The 25826-nt window shown below is 44.8% G+C and overlaps 2 protein-coding genes across 4 annotated transcripts in view; one reads left to right on the top strand and one right to left on the bottom strand.

Moving 5' to 3' along the window:
* Positions 1-2785: 2785 nt before the first annotated feature.
* Positions 2786-3826, bottom strand: TMEM174 (transmembrane protein 174). The gene is made up of 2 exons (XM_034656351.1): positions 3177-3826; positions 2786-2987 (listed from the first exon to the last, which is right to left on the bottom strand). Exons 1-2 carry the CDS (start codon positions 3800-3802, stop codon positions 2882-2884), a joined length of 732 nt encoding a protein of 243 aa, XP_034512242.1. The 5' UTR covers positions 3803-3826; the 3' UTR covers positions 2786-2881.
* Positions 3827-8887: 5061 nt separating this feature from the next.
* The window catches only part of LOC117801514, a 98747-nt gene continuing 81808 nt past the window's right edge, over positions 8888-25826 (top strand). The window contains exons 1-3 of one of the 3 annotated variants that reach the window (XM_034656349.1): positions 8888-8987; positions 9607-9809; positions 14421-14516. In XM_034656349.1, the coding sequence (XP_034512240.1) occupies positions 9726-9809; positions 14421-14516 (180 nt within the window). In that variant the 5' untranslated portion in view covers positions 8888-8987; positions 9607-9725. Of the gene's footprint in view, positions 8988-9606; positions 9810-14420; positions 14517-20327; positions 20826-22222; positions 22328-24374; positions 24814-25826 lie in introns of those variants that run through there. The other 2 variants (XR_004624095.1, XR_004624096.1) reach the window with 2 other exon arrangements.

The raw sequence follows: 25826 nt of genomic DNA, 5'->3' as shown, positions 1-25826 counted from the left end.
ACAGCACCCCACTGAAGGCTGAGGGTGATGGAGAAGGATGTTCCCTGATGTTGTGGTCCCTTAGGTCCGAGCTTTCCCAGTGAGGTCAATATTACCCCTATGTGACTCTAGGTCTTGCCCACAATCAGATCACAGCTCCCTCCTCATTAAGGCCTTTCAGTGGCTTTCCAGTTGCTCTGCAGACACAGCCTAAAACGTTCAACAAGGCTGACTGGGCCCCTCGGGTTCTGGCCTGGGCACTGAAATTTTGAGCATGTGACCGAAGCTGGGACCACTTCCCCCACTGGTAATCTCAGGGTGGATAGCACAGCCAGGACCAGACAGGCTGTAATTCACTATCCCCAGATCAGTCCTCCGTTCATTCCTGATAAGACACTGAGAGAAAGAATGATAAAAGGCAAATTTCTGGTTGACAATCTGGAAACTTGGCTAGGAATGTGTCCTTGCTGGTCAAAGAGACCAAGGAAAAACCTGGTGTTGGAATCCACAAGCCATGCAGTGGGCTTCCCATCATGCTGGTGCCTGCAACCTCCGGATAAAGACAGAGAGCATGGCGTCTAGAAGCCAGAGAGCAAGGGGATGGGAGTCTCGGGTAGCAGAAGGCGGCTCTGTTTGAGCACGGCCGCAGCGGGGTGGTATGGTTTACACAGCCCACAAGGCACCCTCTGATGCTAGGAGGGGTTGCCAGCCATCTCCCTCCTTCTCTTTGACTGCGTACCAGCTACAGTTCCTTCAGCTCCCAGCACAGTCCTCAGAGGTCAAGAGACACCAGTCGCATGGCTACCCGGTGTGAACAGTCCTCCCTGGGGTTATGCAAGTCAAGGGCCTTGACTTCACTTCCTCAAGCAAGCCCCCATGACCCTCCTGACCAGTCCAAATCCCTCCTGAAGCTACAGGACCCCTCATGGATGTCAGAGAGTATCTGATCAGATCTGTCTCCCCGCCTCCCCCAGACTAGAAGCTCTGTGAGGGCAGAGCAGAAGCTCTGCTCTTCTGTGGTTGGTTGTTTCACTGTTATGTCTCCATGTGATGGCCCATGTCTGGCCACAGAGTGGATACCCAATGACTAAATGCTGAATGAATGAACACATACCCCTCCCGCCCCCCGACTGTTGCAGGCCAGCCACCCACCTTGAGCTCTTGAAGCTCTGATGCACAGGTTGGGGGGCATCAATTATCTCTGTGTTAGCCCTTTTTCTCCCTTAGAACAGGGACAGTTGGTGCTGAATCATTCTGCAGCCCAGAGCTAAAGATTCCCCAAGGCCACTTCCCTGCATGTGGGACTCCTGGCATCCCTGGGAGAAATTCTTCCTGCCCTGCTGCCACATGTGGACACCCTCTCCTAACATATTTTTCCAGTTTGAGCTTCCCTCAATGCTTATTATACCCCAAATCCAGGAATCTAAAGTTGTGGGGTGAGTGAGGATGAGCAGGGAAAGGGGTCAGGGAGGCAGGCACGCAGGGCATCGTTGCCAGTGGGCATGGTGCTGGTGAGGCTCGGCTGTGTCCCTGTCACCACACTCCCTCCCCAGAACTGCTGGCCCTCAGCCAGGAATCCAATATTTCATGAATATTGCTTCTGTAAACAGAATCTTATTTTTCCATCACCTTCTATCATCACACATCAAAATGAATTCTCTTATAAAAAGGTTCTGTTCCTAAGATATAATACAAATCACAACAATATGCCAAGCATATTTTAATCATATTCTTGGAAAACTAGATGTTTTTGATAAAAATTAATTAAAATCACTCCCTATATACACATGGTACCAAAATTTTAAGGAATTGCTAAAACCTATCTTCCCCTTGGGGAAGATAAGGGATGAGCCTCCCTTATCTCAAGTGGCAGGAAAATAAGGAAAATATTTTCTTTTAAAACCCGACAGTTGTAACTGTCTCTTCTTAAGTCTTCGATCTGTTGTGGTTGTTTATTATACAGTTCAGTTTCAGGAAGATTAAGGGCACCAACTTCTTTTATAAAGAAGGTGAGCTTGTCTTGACCATAAAGATCGTCTCCGCGATTCATGATTTTCCAGGTATTGACATGAGGCTCTTTTTTGTCTAATTCAGCAGAACTCATCGACAGGTGCTTAGAGAAGTCCCCATGTTCTGTTGGTCACTGGGCCCAGGTAGCTCCTGTCCAACACAGATCCCAGCCTGGGTGGGCAAACCAAGTTTTAGCCTTGCCAAGAGTCACTGGGACCCAGTGATCACGTAAGGATTTATTGACATCATTGCCCTATCATATTTATTTTGTATGGTTATTAGTTTATTTTGTAGCCAGGTATCTAATCCTTTTTTTAAACAGAGACATTATTTTATTTTATTCCACTAAAAAAATGTTTTGCAGCCTTCAGGATACTCAGAGTTCTCAAGGGACACCGGATGGCAACCGTGTTGTTTGGGAATCTGCAAACCCCCTCCGGGGGACTGAGAACAGATACTAGGAAATCTCCAATGGAGACTATTTTCTCTTCCCTTCTCCCTGCTGCCCCCCCCCCCACTGCCATGGAAACTCCCAGCGTCACAGCAGCAGTGATTTTCCCCTTGGCTGCTGGAGTTAAAATTGAGACCCCAGTGCCTTCCCGTAGGAAAGGGGTGGGTTGTGGACCAAGTGAATTTCCTGCCCATGAACCATATGCAGGGGATGTCCAGCTGTACCAGAAGGAAATTTCCCCACCCCTGCCTAATTTTTACCCATCTGAGATATTTTCTTTCCCATTTCCCCTCCCCCCACACCCCCATCACACCCCCCTCAAATGGTATCTTTCAGGCTGCATGGGCTGCTCTGCTGTCTAACTTCTGAAGGTCACAGCACCTAACACCTCATTTGTCAGCAACAATGACTTGAATGCTGTGCCCTCGGCGGCGTCATAGTCTAGCGAGGGAGGGAATATATTTCCTCATAGGGGGGAGGAGAGAAGCAGGTGGAGTCCTCGTCTCCCAGCTGTGTCTCTTCTAGCTGGTCAGCATCAGGGCTGGATCTGAAATGGGAGCAGAAAACACAGACTGGTTACAGTCTACACCGCCTGTCTCAGAACCAGCACCACCATCCTGGCAACAGTCCACACAGACACTTGCCTTCTCCCAGCACCTTCCTTACATACCAGACAAAGCCATGGGCCACAACTGTGAGAGCTGGAAGGGGAGTGTCCCCACTCCACACAACGTACCTGTCATTTCCACTGGCCACGAAGGAAGGGTAGTCTGGGTCACCAACAAATGCAGCGTTCTCTGGAGGATAGATGGTGTAGTACTGAGGAGGGCTTGGTGTGGTGGTCACCACCCCTCCAGGTGGTATGAGACCACAGGGGTTCACCACTGGCTGCAGGTAGGCCGTGTTCATCCCAAGGGGCTCTTGAGAACTGTAAGGAGGAGGGATATACTGCACCACAGTGGCCCCATGGAAGGTGATGGGTTGGTTGATACCAGTGAAAACAAATGATTGTCCTCCTGCTGTCTGCTCCGAATCCAGGACCCTTTCCTCACTTTCCTTGCACACCTGGCAGGAGAGCATTTTGAACTTGCACACGGCAATCAGGATGAATGTCACCCCGACAGACAGCAGGATGGGCCCAAGGAGCTGAGTCCATTCAAAGTGGGAGACACCTTGGTATTTGATCCAGCCCATGATGGTGAACGTGATCCCCACCAGTCCCAGGAAGATGCCTGAGAAGAGCAAGGTGGCCCCTGCCTTGTCATCATCGGACACCTGGATGTCAGAGGCGCTGGGTGTGTAAGGAGTGACGGAAAATACGTTGAGAGGGAAGTCCTCCAAGCGGCTGCTGCCCTGCTCCATCGTCGGCCCGTGGTCACCCTGCTTCCTGCAGGGGAAGGGAGTGTGAGGGCTCCTGAGAGCTGAGCGGAACAATCACAGGCTCCGATTAGTTATGGAAGAACTTTGGGCCTCTGTGGTTAACAGGGTATGACACGCAGAGGCCTGAACTTTGTTTAGAAGAATAAAGGTCTGAGAAACGAAGCTTGAAGTTTTCTCATACGTCAACAATTGGAGGTTTCTGTTTTACAATTCAGTGATTAGCTCTCTCTCATTCACATTCATTCACTCATTCAAAAAGTATTTGAGCCTATCCTCATGTGCTAGGAGGTGCTTTCCTAGATGCTAAAGGCACTCTTCTCAGGCTGTTTGCATCCTACCAAAACCAGGACTGTAGAGATGGTGGAGCCACCTCAGGGGCCTCTGGTGGAACGGGGGACCTTGATGTACCTGTCCAGTGCTCACTTTTCCTGCTGAGTCAGCTCATGGGAAGTAAGCAGACACCCATTTCTTGACTGTGTGTGCGTCCTTCCCACATCAGGATCTTGAGCTGGGATGACACTTTACCTCCCACACCTCTCACTGAACTCTGAGGTGCTGCTGTCTTCTGGCCAGCCCCAGTGTCTTTTGCTTTCAGCCTGTGGGGAATGGTTCCAGCTGGGGGTGAGCAAGGACAGCTTAGGAAACGCACCACATCATTGGCAAAGGTTGAATGAGCATCAGGTATGACCTGACATCTAGGGGACACCTACTTCAGACCCTTCCTCAATGGTGGCAGCACAGCCCCTGCTCTCCAAGGTGAAGTCAATAGCTATGTTTTCAAAGCTGCTGTTTTTTATAACCAAACCCAAGCTAATTTAGAGAAGAAAGCTTGTTCTTCAATGACATTATCTGTCATTCATAACTATGGAATTGCAAAGTGGCCCCATGAATTTCTTCCCTTGCAGATTAGTAACTGTAGCCCTTTTTTCCTTTCCTGCTCAGGTCTTACCCAAACAGATGTCTCTCTTCGGTGGTTAAATATTATATTAGCTCCCTTTGCCAATATTGAGCAGAAGGTCCAGGAAAACAGTTGCACTCTTGCCCTAGGCAAGGCTTCCCAAACTTTCCTGATGATAAAGATCACCAGGGCCACTTTTTTAAAAGACAGAATCTGAGTTCTTTACTCAGACCAACAGAACCAAAATTTCCAAGGAGGTCAAAGAGCCCCAAGTGGCTTTTCTCATTGGGAATCTTTGTAAACCCTACTCCAAGTTAATCCCAAGTACTCCTGGGAGACCAGGGGACTTTGTTCCCCACCGAAAATCTCTCCCCCCGCTACAAGATAAGGCCTGTAATCTTCGACTTCATTTCCAGATGGGAAAGCAAGCAGGTGGCCCCTTCAGGTACCTTCCTAGGCATGTCCCTGAGCAGCCAGGATGGAGTGATGGTGCAGCTGGAGTCATCTGTCCCCTTTCCCAATGAGAAACAGCAAAGATCCAGGGAAGCCAGCTTTTCTCTTTAATCATCAAAATTCTGCTCAGCCAACCTGACATTCTTTTCATGCTCTTAATCCCTGAGTTAACAGCTGAAACAGTCCCTGGCATTTAGAAAAAGCTAGGCTCTCAAAATTCTTCTTCTCAATCGCTCAGTTTATGTTTCTCATTTGTCTTTAGCTTCATCCCCTTGCAGTTAAGAGAATGACTGGGAACAGAGCAGAGCAGAGAGATCACCTTTATGAAACTAACACACAAAAGCAAAACTGGAATGACTTTCATAGCAGACAGTTCAGGAAATTCTCTAGTTAAATTTCCAAGGTCACCTGGATTTAGCTTCTCCCTCCGAAAGCTCAAACTCCGTCTATATAGTAAATAGCAATTTTTAAAAGCCTAACAAACCAAACTCAATAGCATATTGAAAGGATTATACGCTATGACCAAGTGGGATTTATTCTTGGAATGCAAGGATGGTTCAACATTCAAAAATCAATCATTGTAATACATTACATCAACAGAATGAAGGGGGGGACCCTATGTACTTAATTGAGATCAGAAAAGAAGTGTTAATGATTTTTTTTTAGATTTATTTATTTATTTGAGAGAGAGAAGGAGAGAAAAAGCACACATGAGTGGGGAGAGAGGTCGAAGGAGAGAGTCCCAAACAGACTCCCCACTGAGCACAGAGCCTGACTCGAGGCTTAGTCCCACGACCCATGAGATTTCCACTGATTTGAAATCACAAGTTGGAAGTTCAACCAACTAAGCCACCCAGGTGCCCCCAAGTGTTAAGGATTATTGAACACTTATGATGGACCAGGTATGATTCTAGGTATTTAATATACATGGTATCATTTCGTCCTTTCAACGACCAGGTTATATATAGTCAGTCACGAAAACTATGTTGAGCTCCAGGGCCTGGGGTCATCTGCAGGTTTGACCATGGCAGCTTCACTGCAGCTGGGCCCTGGACACCCACAACCACAAAAGAACATCTGACTCTGCTTTTCCCTCTTAAGTCATTTTGACTTCTCTCTTCTTAGATTAGATCTTATTTAACTAATGATGTGTTTAATATAATTCTTATCTATACAGTATTTCCACATGCGGATAACTTCTAGGTTTATGTAGTATAGGTATTACATTTAAAATTTAGTATATTGCGTATTATTTCGACCATTAATGTATTTCAGCATGGAAAGAGACATTTAAAACAATGAAGTTATTTTAGTCTGAGAAAAGAAAACTGATAATTAAGCTCCAAACCATCCTTAGACGCCCTGCTTTAGCTGAGACTCTACTATGTATATTTTTCCTTTGCCAGGTGGCTCCATTTTAGGCTCTGGCTCCCAGGGCACCGGAGGGAGATTGCAAGGTAGGAGCAAGGAGAAAGAAATTACTATGTCCTATTTTGCTTGCTCTTACTATCACTGTCACTCCAGGAGATTTCATCATCCTGGCGGTAACAATTCCAATTTCCAGGAGATTACCCCCAATACGCCCAGACCAGCCTCACTGGCCCCTTCAGAAATACCAGCATCGTATGGTGTATTTGAAAGATGCCAAGAGAGTAAATCTTAAAAGTTCTCATCACAAGAAGAAAAGAAACATTCTGTAACTATGTATGGTGATGGATGGTAAGTAGAATTATTGTGATTATTTCGCAATATCTATACATAGTAAATCATTATGTTGTTCACCTGAAACTAATATACTGTATGTTAATTTTTAAAAATGACCAGCACCAGCCAGAGAGTGCTTCGTCCCCAGAGGTTTTGGGGTTTTGGTTTTGTCTACTAGATCACCAGTTTATTAGAAAAGGATGTAACTCAGGGACAGGCAGATGGTCTTGGGAAAGGGCAGGGAGTTTCCATGCTCTCTCAGAGCACACCCTCTTCCCAAAGCTCCATGTGCTCACAGCCCTGGATAGTCTCTGAATCCATCCTCTTGGGTTTGATGGAGGCTCCCCAGAGCTTCTTGGCCCAAGAGCCTCGGATGTCAGCACTAGCCGAGTGGCATTTTCTCTTCAGAAAGCTGGGTCCCAACTCCATGGAGGTGTACTTACCAGATAGTTTAGATTTAATGTGTTAATTTGTACAGCCGAAAGTGGCTTTAAAGGTGTATGTGATTGGTTGACTGAAACTTGGACTCTCCAGTGACCTGTATTCAATGAGATTGAGATACCAGGGTTTCTGTGCCATAATGTAGAGGAATTCAAAGACATCGGGAGATAGAGATGTTGGAGTGAATTTTTCATGACTGATTTGCCCACCTATTTCCCACCAATTGATCCCTTCCCTAAGGCATTGACAAATACCCGAGTGCAGAGAGCACTAGCTCCCTTGAAAAGCTTTCTGATCGCTGTCTTCTATAGGCCAGGTATGAGGTCAAGAAATTTTGCCAGTATGGTAGGCTCCCTGATTTTAATGGGGATGGCACACAAATTTCAGACTAGTAGAGGCCAAGTGAAAGCACTTGATAAACAGAGACAAGATGAGTGTGGTTTATTGTAATGGGCAATAGGGATAAAGGATTACCAGAATATTTTGATCCATGAGAATCTGTGGATATGGCAAACTGATCATGGTGTCTCTAGGAACAAATTCATGAACATCCTACAAAAATGTTACTGGATTTGTAGAACAGGAAAAAATCCAGATTTGGGGTCCAAAATCCTGACTTGTGTTATCATGATGGAGAACCAAGGCTTCTTATCATTTTCAGACTTAAGCTGCTCAGAGACCTGGAGCTCCATGACTGAAGGGGAAACTGGGTTCCCTCCCGCTTGAGAAAGAACTCTGCAACACTGCCTCAAGGATATTCTTTAAATCACCCTCCAGCTATTCCTTCAAGGACTTACAGCCATTTGCCTTTACTTCTTGGAAATTGATATACATTGACTCTGAACTGACACTCATTTTTAGGGGCCCAAAATACCACTGTGGTCCAAAAGTTAAAGTTGCGGGGGGGCTTTTAATGGTCAGGTGATCCGTGGAGTTTTGTCTTGTTTAAATGACGAAAGGGCCAGTAGGTCTATGAGTCCACCGTGTGTTTATTTCGCTAGTTCTTGAATGTAAAATATTTGGCCACTGGCAAATCCCCAATTGGCTCTCTAACCTATGGAGTGAGGACTACTCTGGTAGGGAGAGCCAAGCAGAAGTCCTTCCTTATTACAATAGAAATACAAAGTAATGCCACTTTCCTGGGGGAATGGCAGAAATGAATGTCACCATCAAAGACACAGGGGTGGAAGAGACAGGGGTTATGATACCTACCACATCCCTGTTGAACTCACCTATTTGGCCTGTAAAGAAGGCAGATAAATCTTGAAGAATGATTGTGTATAAGTTTAATCCAGTGGTGACTCCAACTGTAGCTGGCATTCCACATGCAGCTCTTAGCCGGAGCAAATCATCGAAGCCCCTGGCACCCGGTATGTGGTGATCATTCTGGCAAATGATGTTTTTTTCCTACATCAATTTATAAGAACCAATTCTTTCTCTAACCTCTTCAAAATTTTTATCAGTGTAAATGAACTGTCTTGAATGGCTTATAGTCTCTGTGATCAAGTAAGTCTCTTCCTTCAATTTTTAAATTTAATTTTTGTTGCAGTGACATCATGTACAAGAGAAACATCCACTTTCCCCTTGCAGTTGTTGTTCAAGAATATTTAGCATTGAAAATTGAAAAGTATTTGTTGACTAAGCCAACGTTGTGAGCCCTTTGTTTTTAAGGTGAGCAATTGACTCATTCATTTTATACAAAATTTGACCCTTTGTACTGTAGGGTAGTTCTTCAATGAATAAAAATAATAATAATTCATAGATTAGATCAGTGGTTCTCCAAGCACCATCTCCAGATCAGCAGCATTGGCAGCATCTAGCAAGTTGTTAGAAGTGCAAATTCTTGGCCACCCCCCAAACCTAGAGAATCAGAAGCTCTGTGAGTGAGATCCAGCCCTTCAGATCAATCCCATGCCTGCTGATGTTTGGAAACCACCACAATCAAGAAATATGTTGAACTGAAAATGACAATGCTGTGACTGTCTTAGAGAAAATGACTTCAAGTACATTCAACTCAAAACATGTTTCGGGTTATGCTTCATGAAACAACTCTCTGGTCCATAGTTTTTCTTAGTATTATCCTTTGGATACCTAAGAGAAAATAAAGTTCAGCATATATCAAAAAATCCCATTAAAACCGGACAGTGGAGTGTAGTACAGTCAGCATTCCCTACACAGAAATGCCGGGCCTGGAGGAGAGAGCTCCTGTCCCACTGCTCCATGCTTTTTGAGACCCCTCACTGCTTGTGCAAGAGGTCTCTTACTCCACTTGGGTTTCCATTCATTGTAGAATCAACGGTGGCAGGACCTTCAGACCACAGGCCTAACTTTCTAACCAGGTTTGCAGAACTTATTAAGAAGTCAGCGTCAGAAGTAGGAGTTCCCGCGCTCCCAGACATGGGATTCTGAATGCGGAATGATAACGTCCTCCTCCTGCCTTCCAAAATGTGCTTCCCCAAGCTCCCCTCGGTGGACCTGACTCAGCCTTGGAGGGTGAGGTGCAAGACAGGTAGTAGCAGGTGGTGGTGGTGGCAGGGGGAAAGGTGACAAAGGGAAACTTGAAGGTTGGTGGCAACAGCAGGAGTGGTGATGGGCGGCATGTGTTGTGGGGAGGGATGATGCCATGACTGTCACACCCCACTGTGACGGGTGCCTTGCTGGCCACACCTTTATCTGGGATCTATCAAAGGGACAGGGAGATTCGGGCTGTTAGTATAAAAAAAATATTACTACTAATAATTTAACTCTGAGTTCAGAAAATCTGGCTGGCAAGTTCTCACAGTTATTAAACACTCATTTTAAATTTGTTGGAAGTATGTACATTCAATATGTTATTTCCTCTTTCAACAAAATTTACCTCTGTTTAAGAAAATGCAGAGCCAATTCTTTGGGGTGGTTTTTTCAATGAATGCAGTGGCTGCTGGAGACACTTCAGGACCCCATCTTATTGCAGATTTCTGTGTCTGTTGTTATGTGATCACCTGGGTACGTCCTCACAGACAACATTATAAACTGAAGCTGTCCGCCTGTGGGCCCTCTGCAGTCTGCCCCTCCATCTGTCTCCACTTGCTGCAGACATAGGACTAAGTGAATCAGAGATGAAATGACTTTCCTTAAGATGCAGTTACAATGTTAAATGAAAACTAGCCAACTAAAACTAAATACTTTGAAGAAACAACTAAGGTTGCTGAATAGGGTCATTTAGCAGATTCGTTGTTTGGGAAATCAACCCAGATCCATGACCCTATATGTATCTTTTGATAAGAGCACTCTTTTCCTTTTGGCTGATTCTTTCGACCTAAACTTTTCCCAGCTGTATCTAGGGAACAGAGCCACCTCCTTCCGAAGCAGTCGTGACACTGACCTTGCAGGAAATTTCAGGCAGTGTTTTATTCGCTGGTTTGATTGTGGTTTACAATTACAGTGGACTTTGCTTCTTCTTAACACTTTGTATATATACTTCCAGATTATTTTCCCCCTTACAATAAGCTTACACATTTTATGGAAATGAAATCACATTAATCTTTATTAGTCTTTAACTCTCTTTTTGCCTAACGGCTCATGTCATCCTTCCCAAATCCATACAGTTTATTTTTAATATTCTCACAAAAATGACTGCTTGGGGCAATTACAGCTGGGAATTTCTGAAACACGATATATCAAGATAGCAAATAGAGATCAAGGACTAAGCTCATTTTTTGCCACAATAATAGAATCCAATAATCTGAACAAGAATCCAGGATAAACCATTTTTTTTAAGTTTGGTAAGGCACTGTTGTGGCAAGAGTGTCAGAAAACAGACATCTTTAAATTGACTGGTAAGAGGGCACCTGGGTGGCTCAGTCGGTTAAGCATCCGACTCTTGATTTCAGATCAGGTCATGATCTCAGGGTCGTGAGACTGAGCCCCGGGTCAGGATCCACGCTTATGGAGTCTGCTTGAGATTCCCCCTCTCCCTCTCCCTCTGCCCCTCCCCCCTGCTCACGCTCNACACATTTTATGGAAATGAAATCACATTAATCTTTATTAGTCTTTAACTCTCTTTTTGCCTAACGGCTCATGTCATCCTTCCCAAATCCATACAGTTTATTTTTAATATTCTCACAAAAATGACTGCTTGGGGCAATTACAGCTGGGAATTTCTGAAACACGATATATCAAGATAGCAAATAGAGATCAAGGACTAAGCTCATTTTTTGCCACAATAATAGAATCCAATAATCTGAACAAGAATCCAGGATAAACCATTTTTTTTAAGTTTGGTAAGGCACTGTTGTGGCAAGAGTGTCAGAAAACAGACATCTTTAAATTGACTGGTAAGAGGGCACCTGGGTGGCTCAGTCGGTTAAGCATCCGACTCTTGATTTCAGATCAGGTCATGATCTCAGGGTCGTGAGACTGAGCCCCGGGTCAGGGTCCACGCTTATGGAGTCTGCTTGAGATTCCCCCTCTCCCTCTCCCTCTGCCCCTCCCCCCTGCTCACGCTCTCTGTCTCTCTCTCTCAAATAAATAAGTAGATGAAACCTTTAAATTGACTGGTGAGAACATGACTTGGTACAATNCAGTCGGTTAAGCATCCGACTCTTGATTTCAGATCAGGTCATGATCTCAGGGTCGTGAGACTGAGCCCCGGGTCAGGATCCACGCTTATGGAGTCTGCTTGAGATTCCCCCTCTCCCTCTCCCTCTGCCCCTCCCCCCTGCTCACGCTCTCTGTCTCTGTCTCTCAAATAAATAAGTAGATGAAACCTTTAAATTGGTGAGAACATGACTTGGTACAATTTTTTTTTTGTAGGAGAACAATTTGGTAATATCTATTAAAACTTAAAGTGCACATATAATTGAATTGAGGAAGATGCAAATATTTTCTTCCAGGCATGTAACCTACATATATACTTTATGTAAAAGAGTGTCTTCACAGAACAGACAATGAATCACTGTCTGTAGTAACACACACACACACAAATCCCTAAATGTCCATCAGCCGTGGACTGGATAAATAAGTTATGGTGATAATGATGGGATATCTGCCACTGTTAAAGTGCAAGCAGATCTATAGGGACAGGTATGGGATAATCTCTAAGATGTGTTGTTGACTGAAAAAAAAAAAAGAGGGAATGGTGTATTTCCTACCTACCGTTTGCAAGGGGAGAGAGGTATATACTTGTCATTGAATGTATTTGCTTGGAATTCGCTGAAAGAATACACACTAAATTGGGAAATAGAACTGGCAGGGGGTTCCACTTATCTATTGCTGTAATCAAACCACCCCAAAATTTGTGGCTTAAAACACAATTCTGTAGGTTGACTGAGTTTTACGGGGCAGCCTGCTAGGGTTGCCGTCATCTGTAAGCCCAAGATTGACAGACTGAGTTGGCTGTTCAAGATGGTTCNTGTATTTGCTTGGAATTCGCTGAAAGAATACACACTAAATTGGGAAATAGAACTGGCAGGGGGTTCCACTTATCTATTGCTGTAATCAAACCACCCCAAAATTTGTGGCTTAAAACACAATTCTGTAGGTTGACTGAGTTTTACGGGGCAGCCTGCTAGGGTTGCCGTCATCTGTAAGCCCAAGATTGACAAACTGAGTTGGCCGTTCAAGATGGTTCATTCACATGGCTGAGAGTTAGCTGGCTGTTGCTAGGAGCTCTGCGAGTGTTGTTTACCAGAGCCCCTACCTGTGCTCTTTCCATGTGATTTCTCCCAGCTTGCTGCCTGGCTTTCAAGAGGGAGTGTCCTAAGAGTGAGAATTCCATGGGTCTCGGGTAGAAGCTGCAAGGATCTTATGACCTAGCTTTGGAAGTCCCAGAATATCACTTCTATTTCATTCTATTGCTCAAGCAGGCTACTAAGCCAGCCCAGACACAAAAGGAATGGAATTAGATTCTTCTTTTCTATGGGAAGAGTGTCAAGGTCACAGTGCAGAAGAGCCTGTGGGGTAGGAAATAATATTGCCATCCTCTGGAAATACAGAAAGATACTGACTTCTTTACTGTTCAGTCTGTGATCCTGCTTGAACTTTTGTCCACTTGGACGTCCGAGTGTGTTTCAAGATTTTAGATCAACCACATCTGTATACTCTCATTCACTTATGTTTGGTTAGTAACCTCACCCTTCTTTACAGGCGAGTTCTCCAGGGGACTCATGGGGACAACACTGTCACAGTCATCAATAATATCAAGGTCTGAATTTTCCTGGAGTTTCTTGCACATTTTCACTGTGTGTCAGACTTACCCATCAAACTTCCTGTTTTTAACCACCAACCCACATTCTCAGTTAAAAATTATAATTTTGAAATGATTATAGTTCGAAGAAATCAATGAAAAGTGACACTAAAACCACAAAAACAGTTTTCAGAGGTTATCAGAAAACTCTTGTGGGAAGTGAAACTAAGCATGGTTACGCATTTGTTAACAAAACATGTGATTGAACACCGCGTGGGTGGGAAGGAAATTGCCTTTGTGGGAACCTGTGTGTGTGTGTGTGTACGAGATACCAAATGCCTGGAGCCTCACCCCTGAGAGATGAACGTGCACTTAAATGTCAGGTGTCTATAAACCAGTGGGAGGTGAGTATTTGAGGGGAATCTCAGTATTAAGAATTATCTGCTGCTCACCTGTTTTATTTACGTGAATTATATCTGTGACAACAGATAGTTATATTACTCTTTTACGATAAAAAGACACCGTGGTTGAATCCTAGCTATATATGGTCACGCAGAAAATCAAAACTGTCCCCATGTGTTGTACTTTGCTATAAGAATCACAAGAATATTTGGGAAGGAGGCGGGGACGACTGCCGAATGGGTTCTGGGCATTTATCCCAGCCTCTTGCACTTCTAATACCCATGTGAGAAGCTGTGCCTCCGTTTTACAGATGATTAATCTCAGTAACAGAAAAGTGTGTTATCTGACCAACCAGCAGTGCGGGGAGACATCTGTTTTCCTAAACTGTTTTTAAACTGCTCTTCCGTGAAGGGCACGCGCCTGCTGACAAGTGATCTCTCCGTGTTCCTCAGCCAGGCTGCATCCGCTGAGGGTCGCTGGGGTGGGCGGCTCTCAGGATGTTCTCTCAGACAACCTTTATGTTTCTTTTTTTGCAGAACTGGAATGTAGGTGACAGCCACTGGCCTTTTCAGCAGGCAGTAATGTGGGGCCCCCAGGGGCCCAGCTCGTGGCCTGAGGATCTTCGGAATGGGGTAGGTCTGCATCCGGCCCGTAGCTCCCTTCCAGACTCAGGAATTTATGTACTTGTGTGTACAGCTAGAGGAAGCTGTGGGCTTTTAAGCACCCATGTGATTAAATGACACTCGCCTGGATAATCCCTTTTTTTTAGGTCAGCTGTGCCATATAACATAACACAAACACAGGAATGGTACCACGTTCCCAGGTTCAGGAGGGTAAGGGTATGGCATCCATCATGAACATGGAGGGTAGTGCAGGGAGGGTGGGAGGGGGGAGGGCATTTTTAGAATCCTGACTACCACATTCCGGTTCTGCTGGGAGTCAGAGAGAGGTATTTAAGAACAAGCGACTCAGGTGAGAATGACCCTACAGGGAATGTTTGCCTAGGCTTCATTGGCGTTGCGAAGTACATTTAAGTAACAATTGCAGTGGGTCTTACGGTTCCCACTGTGTCCAAACTGTCCAATGCAGTGGTTCTCACAGCGTGGACACAGGACCGTCAGCATCAGCATCATCTGGGATCTTGTCAGAAATGCAAATTTGGGGTCCCACCCCACACCTACTTAATTAGACACTCTGGGGTTGTGGTCCTGAGATCTGTGTTTTAACCAGGTGATTCTGATCCTATTCCATTGAGAACTATTTCTCTACAACAAGTCCCCAGTTTCCCTTTTCTTTCTTTCTTTTCATTTCTGTGTGTGTGTGTGTGTGTGTGTGTGTGTGTGTCTGTGTGTGTAAATCAGGCCATCTCTAAGTTGACTTCCCCTTCCAACAATCTGTGATTCTGTGAATATTATTAAAATGATTCCAGTGTATAAACCAAAAGGCCCATGTAAACATCATCTTGTGTGTGTGTGTGTAAGCCTATGCAGGCACAGTGGTTGAGAGCACAGGTTCTGGAAGTTTCTCTGCAACCAGATCCTGGCTCCACTAATTACTAGCTGTGTCGCTGAGTCAGCTGCTTAGATTCTCTGAAGCTCAGCTCCCTCATTTATAAAAGAGGCTGATAACAGTACCTACTCTGGAAGGGTACGAGGAGCAAGTGAGAAGATACAGCAAGAGCCCAGAGCCCCGTAAGCTCAGTGACAGTCAGCTGTATAAGTGTTTTATCCTGCTGCATTTCTTTAAGCTTTCCCCTTGGGTACTTGAGGAGCTGGGTCCCTAGTAGGGTTGCGGCACCCAGGTTCTCCATGTCAGGAGACCCTGAAACCGTTGCTGGGTACTCAGGCTGCTAGGCCTGAAGGTGGACCTTCTCTGATCTTAGGGTCAGTTCAAGTCTTACCTCGGCCACCATTGTAGGTAGAGTGCATACACAGTTCTATGACTGCGTCAATCTCCTCCTCTGGGCAGCTTAAAAAGCACAAAGAGGAAATGACCTATCTACATAGAATCCGCTGAAATGGGGAGAAAGAGGCTGGGAACATCAGGCCTTTGGTATCTGTGTGTCTACTTCTATGTTTGTTCATTTTTGTTGTTGCTTTTGTTTGTTCTGCATCTTCAAAGGAGCAGAAATAGTTAAGGCCTGGGATAAGGTCAAGATGCGTCCCTGTGTAAAGTTTAGGGGAGCAAGTGTGACACGTGGGGAGACGGGAAGCACCTCTGTACTCCTTGTCGCCCCCTGACTTCACGGGCCCCACCAGTCAAGCTTCGTGGGATCCTGCCAGAGCTTCCTAAGAGGCCTGAGCGGAGACGAAGCCCTCGTTGAGCAAGAAACAGGGAGAGAGGAGAGGCCTGACAGCAGGGCCTGCTTCCTCCGAGGGGAGCTCCGCGCTCCTCAGTCTTCTGGGTCATTCTCAGTGCACTGGTGTGGGAGGGAAGGCAGAGGCCACCCAGTGTGAGTTGCTGCTGCCTGAAATGGAATTCATTCTCCTACACGGAGGCAGGCAGTGACATGAGGGGCTGGTCCCCACAGCTGTGCCCCACCCGCGGCCTGTTCCCAGGCACCACATGGCTCCTTTGGCCTCAATGCCACCAAGAGAGTGGCTCAGCCTGGGAGACATGCTCTGCTCAAAACCACTCAGAACCACAGGAACTCTTGGGATGGGATGCTGGCCGGGACCTCTGCAGCCCCAGGAAGAGGAGGTCGGCCTTGCAGTTATGCACACTCTTGGAGGTTGATCTCGGGCTGAGGTCTGAAGCAGCTGCCATATGTCCACCAGTTTTCTGTGGGAGGTGAGCTCCCCCCATGAGAGCTCCTAGGACTGCAGATCTTCGAGGTTACTGGAGGGCCTCACCATTCAGAGACTGAGAGGGTGGGGTGCACTATAACTGCTCTAGCCGTCCCACACTTCATGTCCCCATCAATGTGCTCTACGGATTAATCTACTTGGTCCCCTTCATGCAGACCACGCTTGAACAATTTGGGGGGTGATTAAAGATACTTTCTTCTCCCCTCGGTTGTTCTAGAAAGACCATCAATAATTTGATTCCAGTTAGTTGGAACACCTGAGGACAGAAATTTCTGCAGTACTAAACAATGTTCATAAAAATGTCACTGTGGAAGGACCCTTGGAGACCAATACCCAGCGTCCTGAAGATATTTTTTAAATGGTGCTGAGTAAAAAAGTGCTAGGAATAAAATGATGTCCGGAGCACAATATCACATATGAAAATAAAAAATCCATACACAACAGCTGCCTGGGTGGCTCAGTCAGTTAAGCGTCTGCCTTCAGCTCATGTCATGATCCCAGGGTCCTAGGAATGAGCCCCACGTTGGGGTCGCTGCTCAGTGTGGAATCTTCTTCTCCCTCTCCCTCCACCCCCTCCCTGCTTGTGTGTGCTCTCTCTTTTTTTTTTTTTTTTAAAATTTTTTTTTATTTATTCGACAGAGATAGAGACAGCCAGCGAGAGAGGGAACACAAGCAGGGGGAGTGGGAGAGGAAGAAGCAGGCTCATAGCAGAGGAGCCTGATGGGGCTCGATCCCGTAACGCCGGGATCACGCCCTGAGCCGAAGGCAGACGCTTAACCGCTGTGCCACCCAGGTGCCCCGTGTGTGCTCTCTCTTGCGCATGCGTTCTCTCTCTCTCAAATAAAAATCTTTTTAAAAAATCCATACACAAAACAAAACTCATAAAAACTACATCCTGTTCAATGACAAATATTTTTTACATTGATGCTGTTGCCTATTGGGAGAAAAGAGATTAGTGCTGGGAATGGAGAAAGCAGGGAGAGGGGAAGAGGAGGGGAGAAGGAAGGGAGGGTAACAGGCATGGGAAAGGGGAGGGGAAAAACTTGTAATGATGCTGAGAGCAAACTGTGTCTCAAGGAGCATGAGTCACTCTACCCTCTAGAATGAAGTTCCAAAACAAAAGGTAAAAGAGGAACCAAGCCCTGGTCCTAGTCCTTTCACGTTACAGATGGAGAAGCCGAGGCTCAGAAAGATTAATTTTTGGCTCTGAGGTTTCATTGCCATCAGTGCCAGAAAGTATTTGACTCCACTTCATTGTTCTTTCTACTACATCAAACTGCTGCACATGTATTTATAACACATTGATCCCTGCCTTTCTAATGAGTAATTCGTTGAGTTATAGTTTTAACTAGAGAGGTTGATCATTGCTGGTCTAACTCGTACCTCCTCCTCAGGGAAGCTGCCCCACGCTCCTGAAAGACAGTAGCCCTGCCGGACACCCGCTCTGCCAGCCCTCCTCCTCTTGAGGTGGGCAATCCAAGGGCAGCCTTTCCACAGATAGGGGAAGGGTGGCCAACCATCCTGGTTTGCCCTGGACTGAGGGGATTCCCAGGATGCAAGACTTTCAGTGCTAACACCGGAAAAGTCCTGGGCCAACAAGGACAAGTTGTTCATTCCATCAGGAAGGGACTTAGGACCTGTGTGCTCCGGTTCAAAACCACAGAAGAGGCGATCGGGTTCTCAGAGACTGGGAAGTTAGACGATTGAGGTCGTTGCCTGCAAGTGTCCTGATATACAAAGAGGGCAAGGAGAGTTGAAGAGCTGCCATATCGATCACATGTAAACAAAACTTACAAGTAGAAACTACGAGCAAGTAGAGGACACTGATTATATTTTAGGAAAGCTGACTTTCAGTAGCTTCTTCCTTAAAAACCACCGTGGCCAATTGCAGATCCTTGTGGAGACTCTTTCCAGATGCTTCTGTTTGCTGTTGCTGCTACTTATACTTTCGTTGCCAAGGAAAGGGTTACAGCAGACTCTTCTCTTCTGTATTAAAGCTAGCTGTCTCCAAATCATGCTGCTTATCTTTCAAATTAAAAAGAAATGAGCAAAATCCAGCACACTTAGAAATTTCCAAGTTGGGAAATCCCAGAGCGACTCTTAACTGACTCCCACCTCTCATGTTTGGAGCTCATGAAGCTCTTAATCAGCCAAAGCTGAGGCGGCAGATTGTTTTTCCCAAAGGGAGCTGTGACAACATGTCCCATTTCTCATCCTCTTCTGACATTTTACTTTGACACCCCGGAGCTACTGTGGATGTCACTGGTAATGGCTCACAGCTGATCCCAGTCCAGAGACTTGTCCTTAGCCAAGGGGAGCCTTCCGTCCCAGAGGATTACACCCAACACCAAGAGAACCCCCAGTCAAAGCCAAGATGCCACAGGGGGACATAAGGACAGCTAGGCTGACACTGGTTTCCAGCTGAGGCCACATCCTTGCTTAGCATCCCCACAAACTTGCCCTCCTTTCTTCTTTCCTCACTCCTTTTCTCCTGAAAGTACTTCCTTAACATAGTTCATGGGTAAGTATCCCCTACTCCAGGCTATTTCTGGGGATCCCAACCTAGGACAGACTTCTGGGGAGAGTAACAATTGTGCACGATTGATTGAAATCTATGTGTGATTTTTTTGTGACCGGCTGCTACAAAGAGTGCCTTCTTTTTAGTAATGTGCTATACTGGTATTGGCTTCCAGACTTCTCAATGCATAGTCATTCACTCATTCACTCAGTCTTTCATTTATCAGCATTTATTGGCCACCCATGATATACCATACTCCATAGAGTATGGAATAAGACCTGTTTTTTAAAAATATTTTATTAATTTATTTGAGAGAAAGAGCACTTGAGCAAGGGGGGGGCAGAAGGGGAAGGAGAGGGACAGAGAGAATTTCAAGCAGACTTGTGTTCAGTGCAGAGCCCCACTCTGGACTCGATCTCAGGACCCTGAGATCACGACCTGAGCCAAAACCAAGAGTTGGATGCTTAACCTACTGAGCCACCCAGGGGCCCCAAGACCTGGTCTTTACAAGGGAAGGAATGTATATTGTAGTAGGGAGGACTTACACACCACCACAAACTCTAAGATAGAATAAAATATGAACTACGGCGAAGTAGCAGTCTACATCTAGAATGTGGAGAAAGGAGTGATTGAGTTTGACTTGGAAAACCGGGAAAGAAACACACACGAGGAGGCAGCATTTCAACGGGGCCTCCAAAAGGGGTAGCGTTTTGGTAACTGGAGGATGCAAGGAAGGACATTCCAAAAACAGGAACACCCTGTAAAAGGCACCCATTCCTGGGGATGCATGCTGTGTTCTCAGATGTTCCTGAGAAGCAGGAACTCTGTTCTGTCCAATATGTGGTGAGTGGATTTTTTTTGTAGGTTTAACTCTTAGAGGGCAATATTATTTCTCTTTTTTGTCTATTTCTGGAAGGAAGCCCTATGACAGCCCCAAATACTGATAACAAAATCACCAGGTGTTACTTGTGGCAGCCACTGCAGGGATCTCCTAATGGTACATGGCAACAGGAACGACAGGAGCCCTGGGTGGCCGCTTTAGCCTTAAGTCAGCACCATCTTCGGACAGGAGAAGCCCGGTCTGATGTCTCCTCTACAGCACCTTCCTCCAGGTACTCACCACCTCTGAGCCCCCAGACCAAATCTCTGTAGCTCGGTCATCTGCCTTCGAGCCTGTCAGCCGCACCCCTGGAGAGCTGGTTCACCACAGCAACCCGCTCACAGCCTGCGTGCAGAACCATCTGACCTCAGGGATGGAGCCTCTTTTGTTCATATTCACTTAAGTATGGCTACTGTGATGGTGCTCTGTCAATTAATGTTTATAAAATAAAATTTGATCTACCTGTTCGGCCAGTCTCTTCCCAACGAGGAGGGTCCCAGTCAAGTCAGAAACATTTTTGAAGCAGGTGTACAGGACCAAAGCACATGAGTTGGCTCTAATAGCTACAAGCCATGTGACTTTGCCCTAGCCCTGCGAGGAAGCGACAAGAAACTGAAAAGACCCTAAAGGGGAATATTCTTCTATGAAAGTCAGCAATTTATCCAGAGGGACATTCCCAGCCCACTTTGCCACAGAGAGGTCTGCGTGCGTGGGTGACCTAACCATCCATCTCTCGGTGAGTTTTCACGTGATCTTCCTTTGTATCTTTCTCCACTTCACTACTTTTTCTATGTCTTTCGATTACTTTGAGGCTTGACTTTACTCATCGCAGACGCCATCTTTCTTTATTCTCCCTCTTCCTTCTGACTTTCTTCCTGCATTAACTGTGGTTAGAAGTGCGCCAGGATCTACATCTGCACGTAAAATGAGGTTTACGTTTTCTGTTCTTGTTTTGTTTACTGAGGTGTAATTGACATACAACATTAAAGGAGTTTCAGGTATACAGCATAATGATTCGACATTTGTATATATATTGCCAAATGATCTCCACAGTAAATGTACTTAGTATCCATCACCATACATAGTTACACATTTTTCTCTTTGATGGGAACTTTTAAGATTTACTCTTAGCAACTTTCAAATATGGACTACACTGTTGTTAACTGTAATCGCTCAGTTCTAAAGTTGTAAAAGCACCACTAGAGCTCGGTGGTGCCAGTTATCTTGCCCCCACCCCGCCCCCACTTGCCTCCCCTCCAACTCAGGGAAGTCTCTTTTTGCTAAGCCCCTTTCCACACAGGTTATGATCTTATCCCCTCCCTTAACTATCCTGTCTCCCCTGTCCTAGCCTCTCCCCTCTGATCTCCAGACACTAAAACCCTCTCCTTCCTTCCTTCCCTCACAGCCATCACACTACTGCACCAAACTTCTTGAAAAATCGCTAGCACACCGTGCCTCCATATCCTCCCTCCTGTGCAATCCCTAAGCTCTTCCCCCACTACACCCCCCACCCCAGGAAATTACTCTGGCCCTGACCCCCAAGCCAACTGAGCAGCCTGATCCAGTGAACTTTCTACAGCCCTTAACTTCGGGGTGGGGGAGGAATGTGCTCTGTGATATCTCATAACAACTACAGCACCTGTGTCCTTCGCTCATTTCCCTCACCTGTGAAGGCACAAACTGCCTCTCTCTCTCTCTCCCCTTGAAGTTCTGCTCTCCTCCCATCACTGGCTCCTCCCCCTACTTGTGAAAGGCGTGCTTTGGGACGGGGGCGGGGAAAGCACTCCCTGATTTCTTACCTTCCCTCATCATCTCCAGGACCTCACTTGCCAAAGCCCTGGGCAGTGCCTCAGGGTATCAGTGAGCCTGAGGTTTGAAGGGAGGCATTTTTATGCACAAATGTAGCCTTTTGTAAGATGTGTGTAGCCTTCTATAAGGTGCCCCTAGTAAACCCGGTTTTCACTGTTTAGCAAACAGGGCCACCTGGGCCTTGTTTCCTCCTGTGCATTGGCTCTGAGGCTTTGGGCTTGGCAGGCAGAATTCAGCTGGGAGCGCCCTGTGCAGGGTCAGAGAGGGTTCAGCAGTGCGGGGTGGGGTAGGTAGCTAGTTAACCATTCACCTCCCTCCTATCAGGGGCAGCGGAGGTGGCCCCGGCCCTGGTGCTCCTGACCAATGTTTGGAGGCCGTCCCTGCACCCGCTCGCAGCCACGGAAGCCAGAAGCCCGCAGCTGGAGCCAGGTATTCGTAACCCGCTTTGTTGCGGGGATTCTGCTCGCAAACAAGCGCTCAGAAGAACACAGAGAAAATCATGTCTTCATGAGTGTCTTGGCCTAAGAAAAATGCGCAGATTTAAGAGTAAACCATAACACCCCAACATGAGCTTTTCTTCCCCAATTGTCATCATTGTTAGTATTATTACGAAATGTTGGTGGGAAATGTTGAAAAGTCAGAAAAATTTAAAGCACAGTGAAAATCTATATACCCTCCATCTTCTTCACCAATTATTAGTATCTGCAAAGCTTTGTTTCATCTCTCTGTTTGCATGTTTTTAAACAATTTTGTACATTACTCAGTGATCACCCTGTTAAGTGTAGTCACCATCTGTCACCATACAACCTTCTCACAATATTATTGACTCTCTTCCCTATGCTGTACTTTTCATCTGTGTGACTTATTTATTTTATAACTGGAGGTTTGTACCTCTTAATCCCCTTCACCGATTTCGCCCATTCCCTCACCTCCTCCCTCTGGCAACCACCATTTTACTCTCTGTATTTATTAGTCTGTCCCTGTTTTTTTGTTTTTGGTTTGTTTTGGGTCCACATATAGTAAAATCATATGGTGTTTGTCTTTTGATGTCTGACTGCTTTCACTTAGCATGGTACCCTCTAGGTCCATTCATGTTGCAAGTGGCAAGATTTCATTCTTTTTTATAACCAAGTAATATTCCAGTGTATATTTACTACATCTCCTTTCCATTCCTCCATTGATGGACACCTGGGTTACTTCCATATCTTGGCTGTTGTGAATAATGCTGCAGTAAACACTGGGGTGTATATATCTTTTCAAATTAGCGTTCTCATTTTCTTTGGGCAAATATCAAGTAGGAGAATGACTGGATCGTACAGTATTTCTATTTTTAATTTTTTGTAGAGTCTCCATACAGTTTTCCAGAGTGGCTGCATCTATTTATGTTCTCACCATCAGTGCACAAGGGTTCCTTTTTCTCCACATCATCGCCTATGCTTGTTATTTCTTGTCTTCTTGATGCTGGCTATTCTGCCTGGTGTGAGGTGGTATCTCATTGTGGTTTTGCTTTGCATTTCCCTTGTGATGAGTGATGTTGAGCATCTTTTCATGTGTCTGTTGGCTATCTGCATGTCTTCTTTGGAAAGATGTCTATTTGGGTCCTCTGTCCATTTTTTAATTGGATTGTTTGGGTTTTTTGGTATTGAGTTGTGTAAGTTCTTTATATATGTTGGATATTAATGCCTTATCAGATACATCACTTGCAAATATCTTCTCCCATTCAGTAGACTGCCTTTTCATTTTGTTGATGGCTTCCTTTACTGTGCAGAAGTTTTGGTGTGTTTTTTTTTGGTTTTTTTTTTTTTTTTTTTTTTTGGTGTAGTCCTAATAGCTCACTTTTGTTTCCCTTGCCTGAGGAGAAATGTCCATAAATATGTTGCTCAGGGGCCTATCCAAGGGATTATTGCCTTTGTTTCCTTTTAGGGGTTTTATGGTTTCAGGTCTTACATTTGGGTCTTTAATGCATTTAGAGTTTATTTTTGTGTATGGTGTGAGAATAGTACATATTTTTTTGAATCATTGGAAAGTAAGTTGTAGACATTGTGATATTTGAATCCTAAATACTTAAGCACACATCTAAGAATAAGGACATGCTTCTCTCTAACCACAAAAGCATGATTACACCTAAGGAGATTAACAATCATTCTATAATATTATCTATGAGCCATGCCCTATTTAAAATTTCCCAGTCATCCTAAGATAATTTTTATGGTCTTTTATAGCTTTGTTGTCACCAAATCAGGATTCAGCTGAGATTCACACATTACATTTTGTTATTATTTCCTTTGGGTCTATTTATCTTATTTATTTTTTTGAAGACTGTATTTATTTGTTTGAGAGAGAAAGCGAGAGAGCACAAGCAGGGGGAGCTGCAGAGGCAGAGGGAGAAGCAGGCTCCCTGCTGAGCACGGAGATCGACGTGGGGCTCCATCCCAGGACCCTGGGATCATGACCTGAGCCGAAGACAGATGTTTAACCCATTGAGCCACCCAGGCACCCCCTCTTTTGGGTCTATTTAAAAAATTTTGTTTACTAGTGTAAAGTTAACATAATTTTAATGCATCCACTTTAAGTGTACAATAGTAGCTTTAATCATAATAGCTTAAAACTAAAAATAATCCCGATGCTCATCAATGGGTGAATGGATAAACTAGTATATTCGTACGATGGAATATTACTCTGCAACAAAAAGGAACAAACTACTCGTATCTACAACAACATGGATGAGTCTCAAAACTATCAGGCTGAGCAGAAGAAACCAGACACGAACGCGTAGGAGCTGTGTTACTGGATCTCTGACATTCTTGACCAGGCTAAGCGGCCTGCAGTGATGAAATTCAGATCAAGTCATTTTGCGGACATGTTTTCATTTCTCTTGGGTGAAGATCTGGAAGTAGAGCTGCTGGATCATGTAGGTAATGTCTGTTTAACTTTATAAAAAGCTGCCAAACTGTTGCCCAAAGTGTTTATAACATTTCACACTCTTAGCAGGAGTGTATGAGAGCTTTAGTTTCTCCACATCCTCACCAACGCTTAATATTAAAAATCTTTTTGCTTTTTGCCATTTTACTGGGGGCGTAGTGGTATCTCAGTGTGGTTTTAATTTGTATGTCCCAGATAACTAGAGAAGTTATACGTCTTTTCATGGGCTTATTGCTCACTTTTATAGTATATAGGTGACCCTTGAGCACCGCAGGTTTGAATCGTGCAGGTCCACTTATGTGGATTTTTTACAGTACTGTAAAAGCATTTTATCTTCCTTATGATTTTTCTAACATTTTCTTTTCTCTACCTTACTGTATTATAAGAATACAGTACATAATACATATACAAAATATGTGTTAATGGACTATTTATGTGATTGGTTAAGGCTTTCAGTCAATAATAAACCATTAGTAGTTAGGTTTTGGGACAGTCAAAAGTTATACACAGATTTTTGACTGCACGTGGGATTGCCAGTCCCGCCCCCATGTTGTTCAAAGGTCAACTATATATTCTCTTGTGATCTGTATCTTCAGATATTTGCCTTTTAAAAATTGGGTTGTTCTTTGTTGTTGACTTGCACCTGTGAATCTTTTGCCAGGTTGATGCCTTATAAATAATTTCTTCCAATGACTTGCTTTTCATTTTCTTAATGGTGTCCTTTGAGGAGAAGTTCTTATTTTTGATAAAATCAATTTATCAATATTTTCTTTTAAGATTGGTGCTTTTTTTGTATCCTAAGAAATCTTTGCCTACCCCAAGGTTAGGGAGATTTTCTTCTGTGCTTTTCCTAGAAGTGTTGTAGTTTTACCTTCAACATGTAGACCTATAGTCCCTTTAGAGTTAATTTTTATATATAGTGTGAAATGGGAGTTAAGATTTTTTTCATATATATAGCCAGTTGTTCTAGCACCATTTATTGAAAAGACTATTTTTCCCCCATTGG

Source organism: Ailuropoda melanoleuca, chromosome 3 (genome assembly GCF_002007445.2).
Source record: "Ailuropoda melanoleuca isolate Jingjing chromosome 3, ASM200744v2, whole genome shotgun sequence".
In the NCBI taxonomy this organism is placed as follows: Eukaryota; Metazoa; Chordata; class Mammalia; order Carnivora; family Ursidae; genus Ailuropoda; species Ailuropoda melanoleuca.
Note: the sequence above shows the minus strand (reverse complement) of the source record. Positions and strands in the feature narration are given on the sequence as shown.

Excerpts from the sequence above, each read along its gene's own strand:
- TMEM174 (XM_034656351.1), bottom strand. The coding sequence starts at position 3,802 with ATGGAGCAGGGCAGCAGCCGCTTGGAGGACTTCCCTCTCAACGTATTT. Across the intron at positions 2,988-3,176 it reads GTGGCCAGTGGAAATGACAG|ATCCAGCCCTGATGCTGACC; the intron begins GTACGTTGTGTG and ends CTCCCATTTCAG.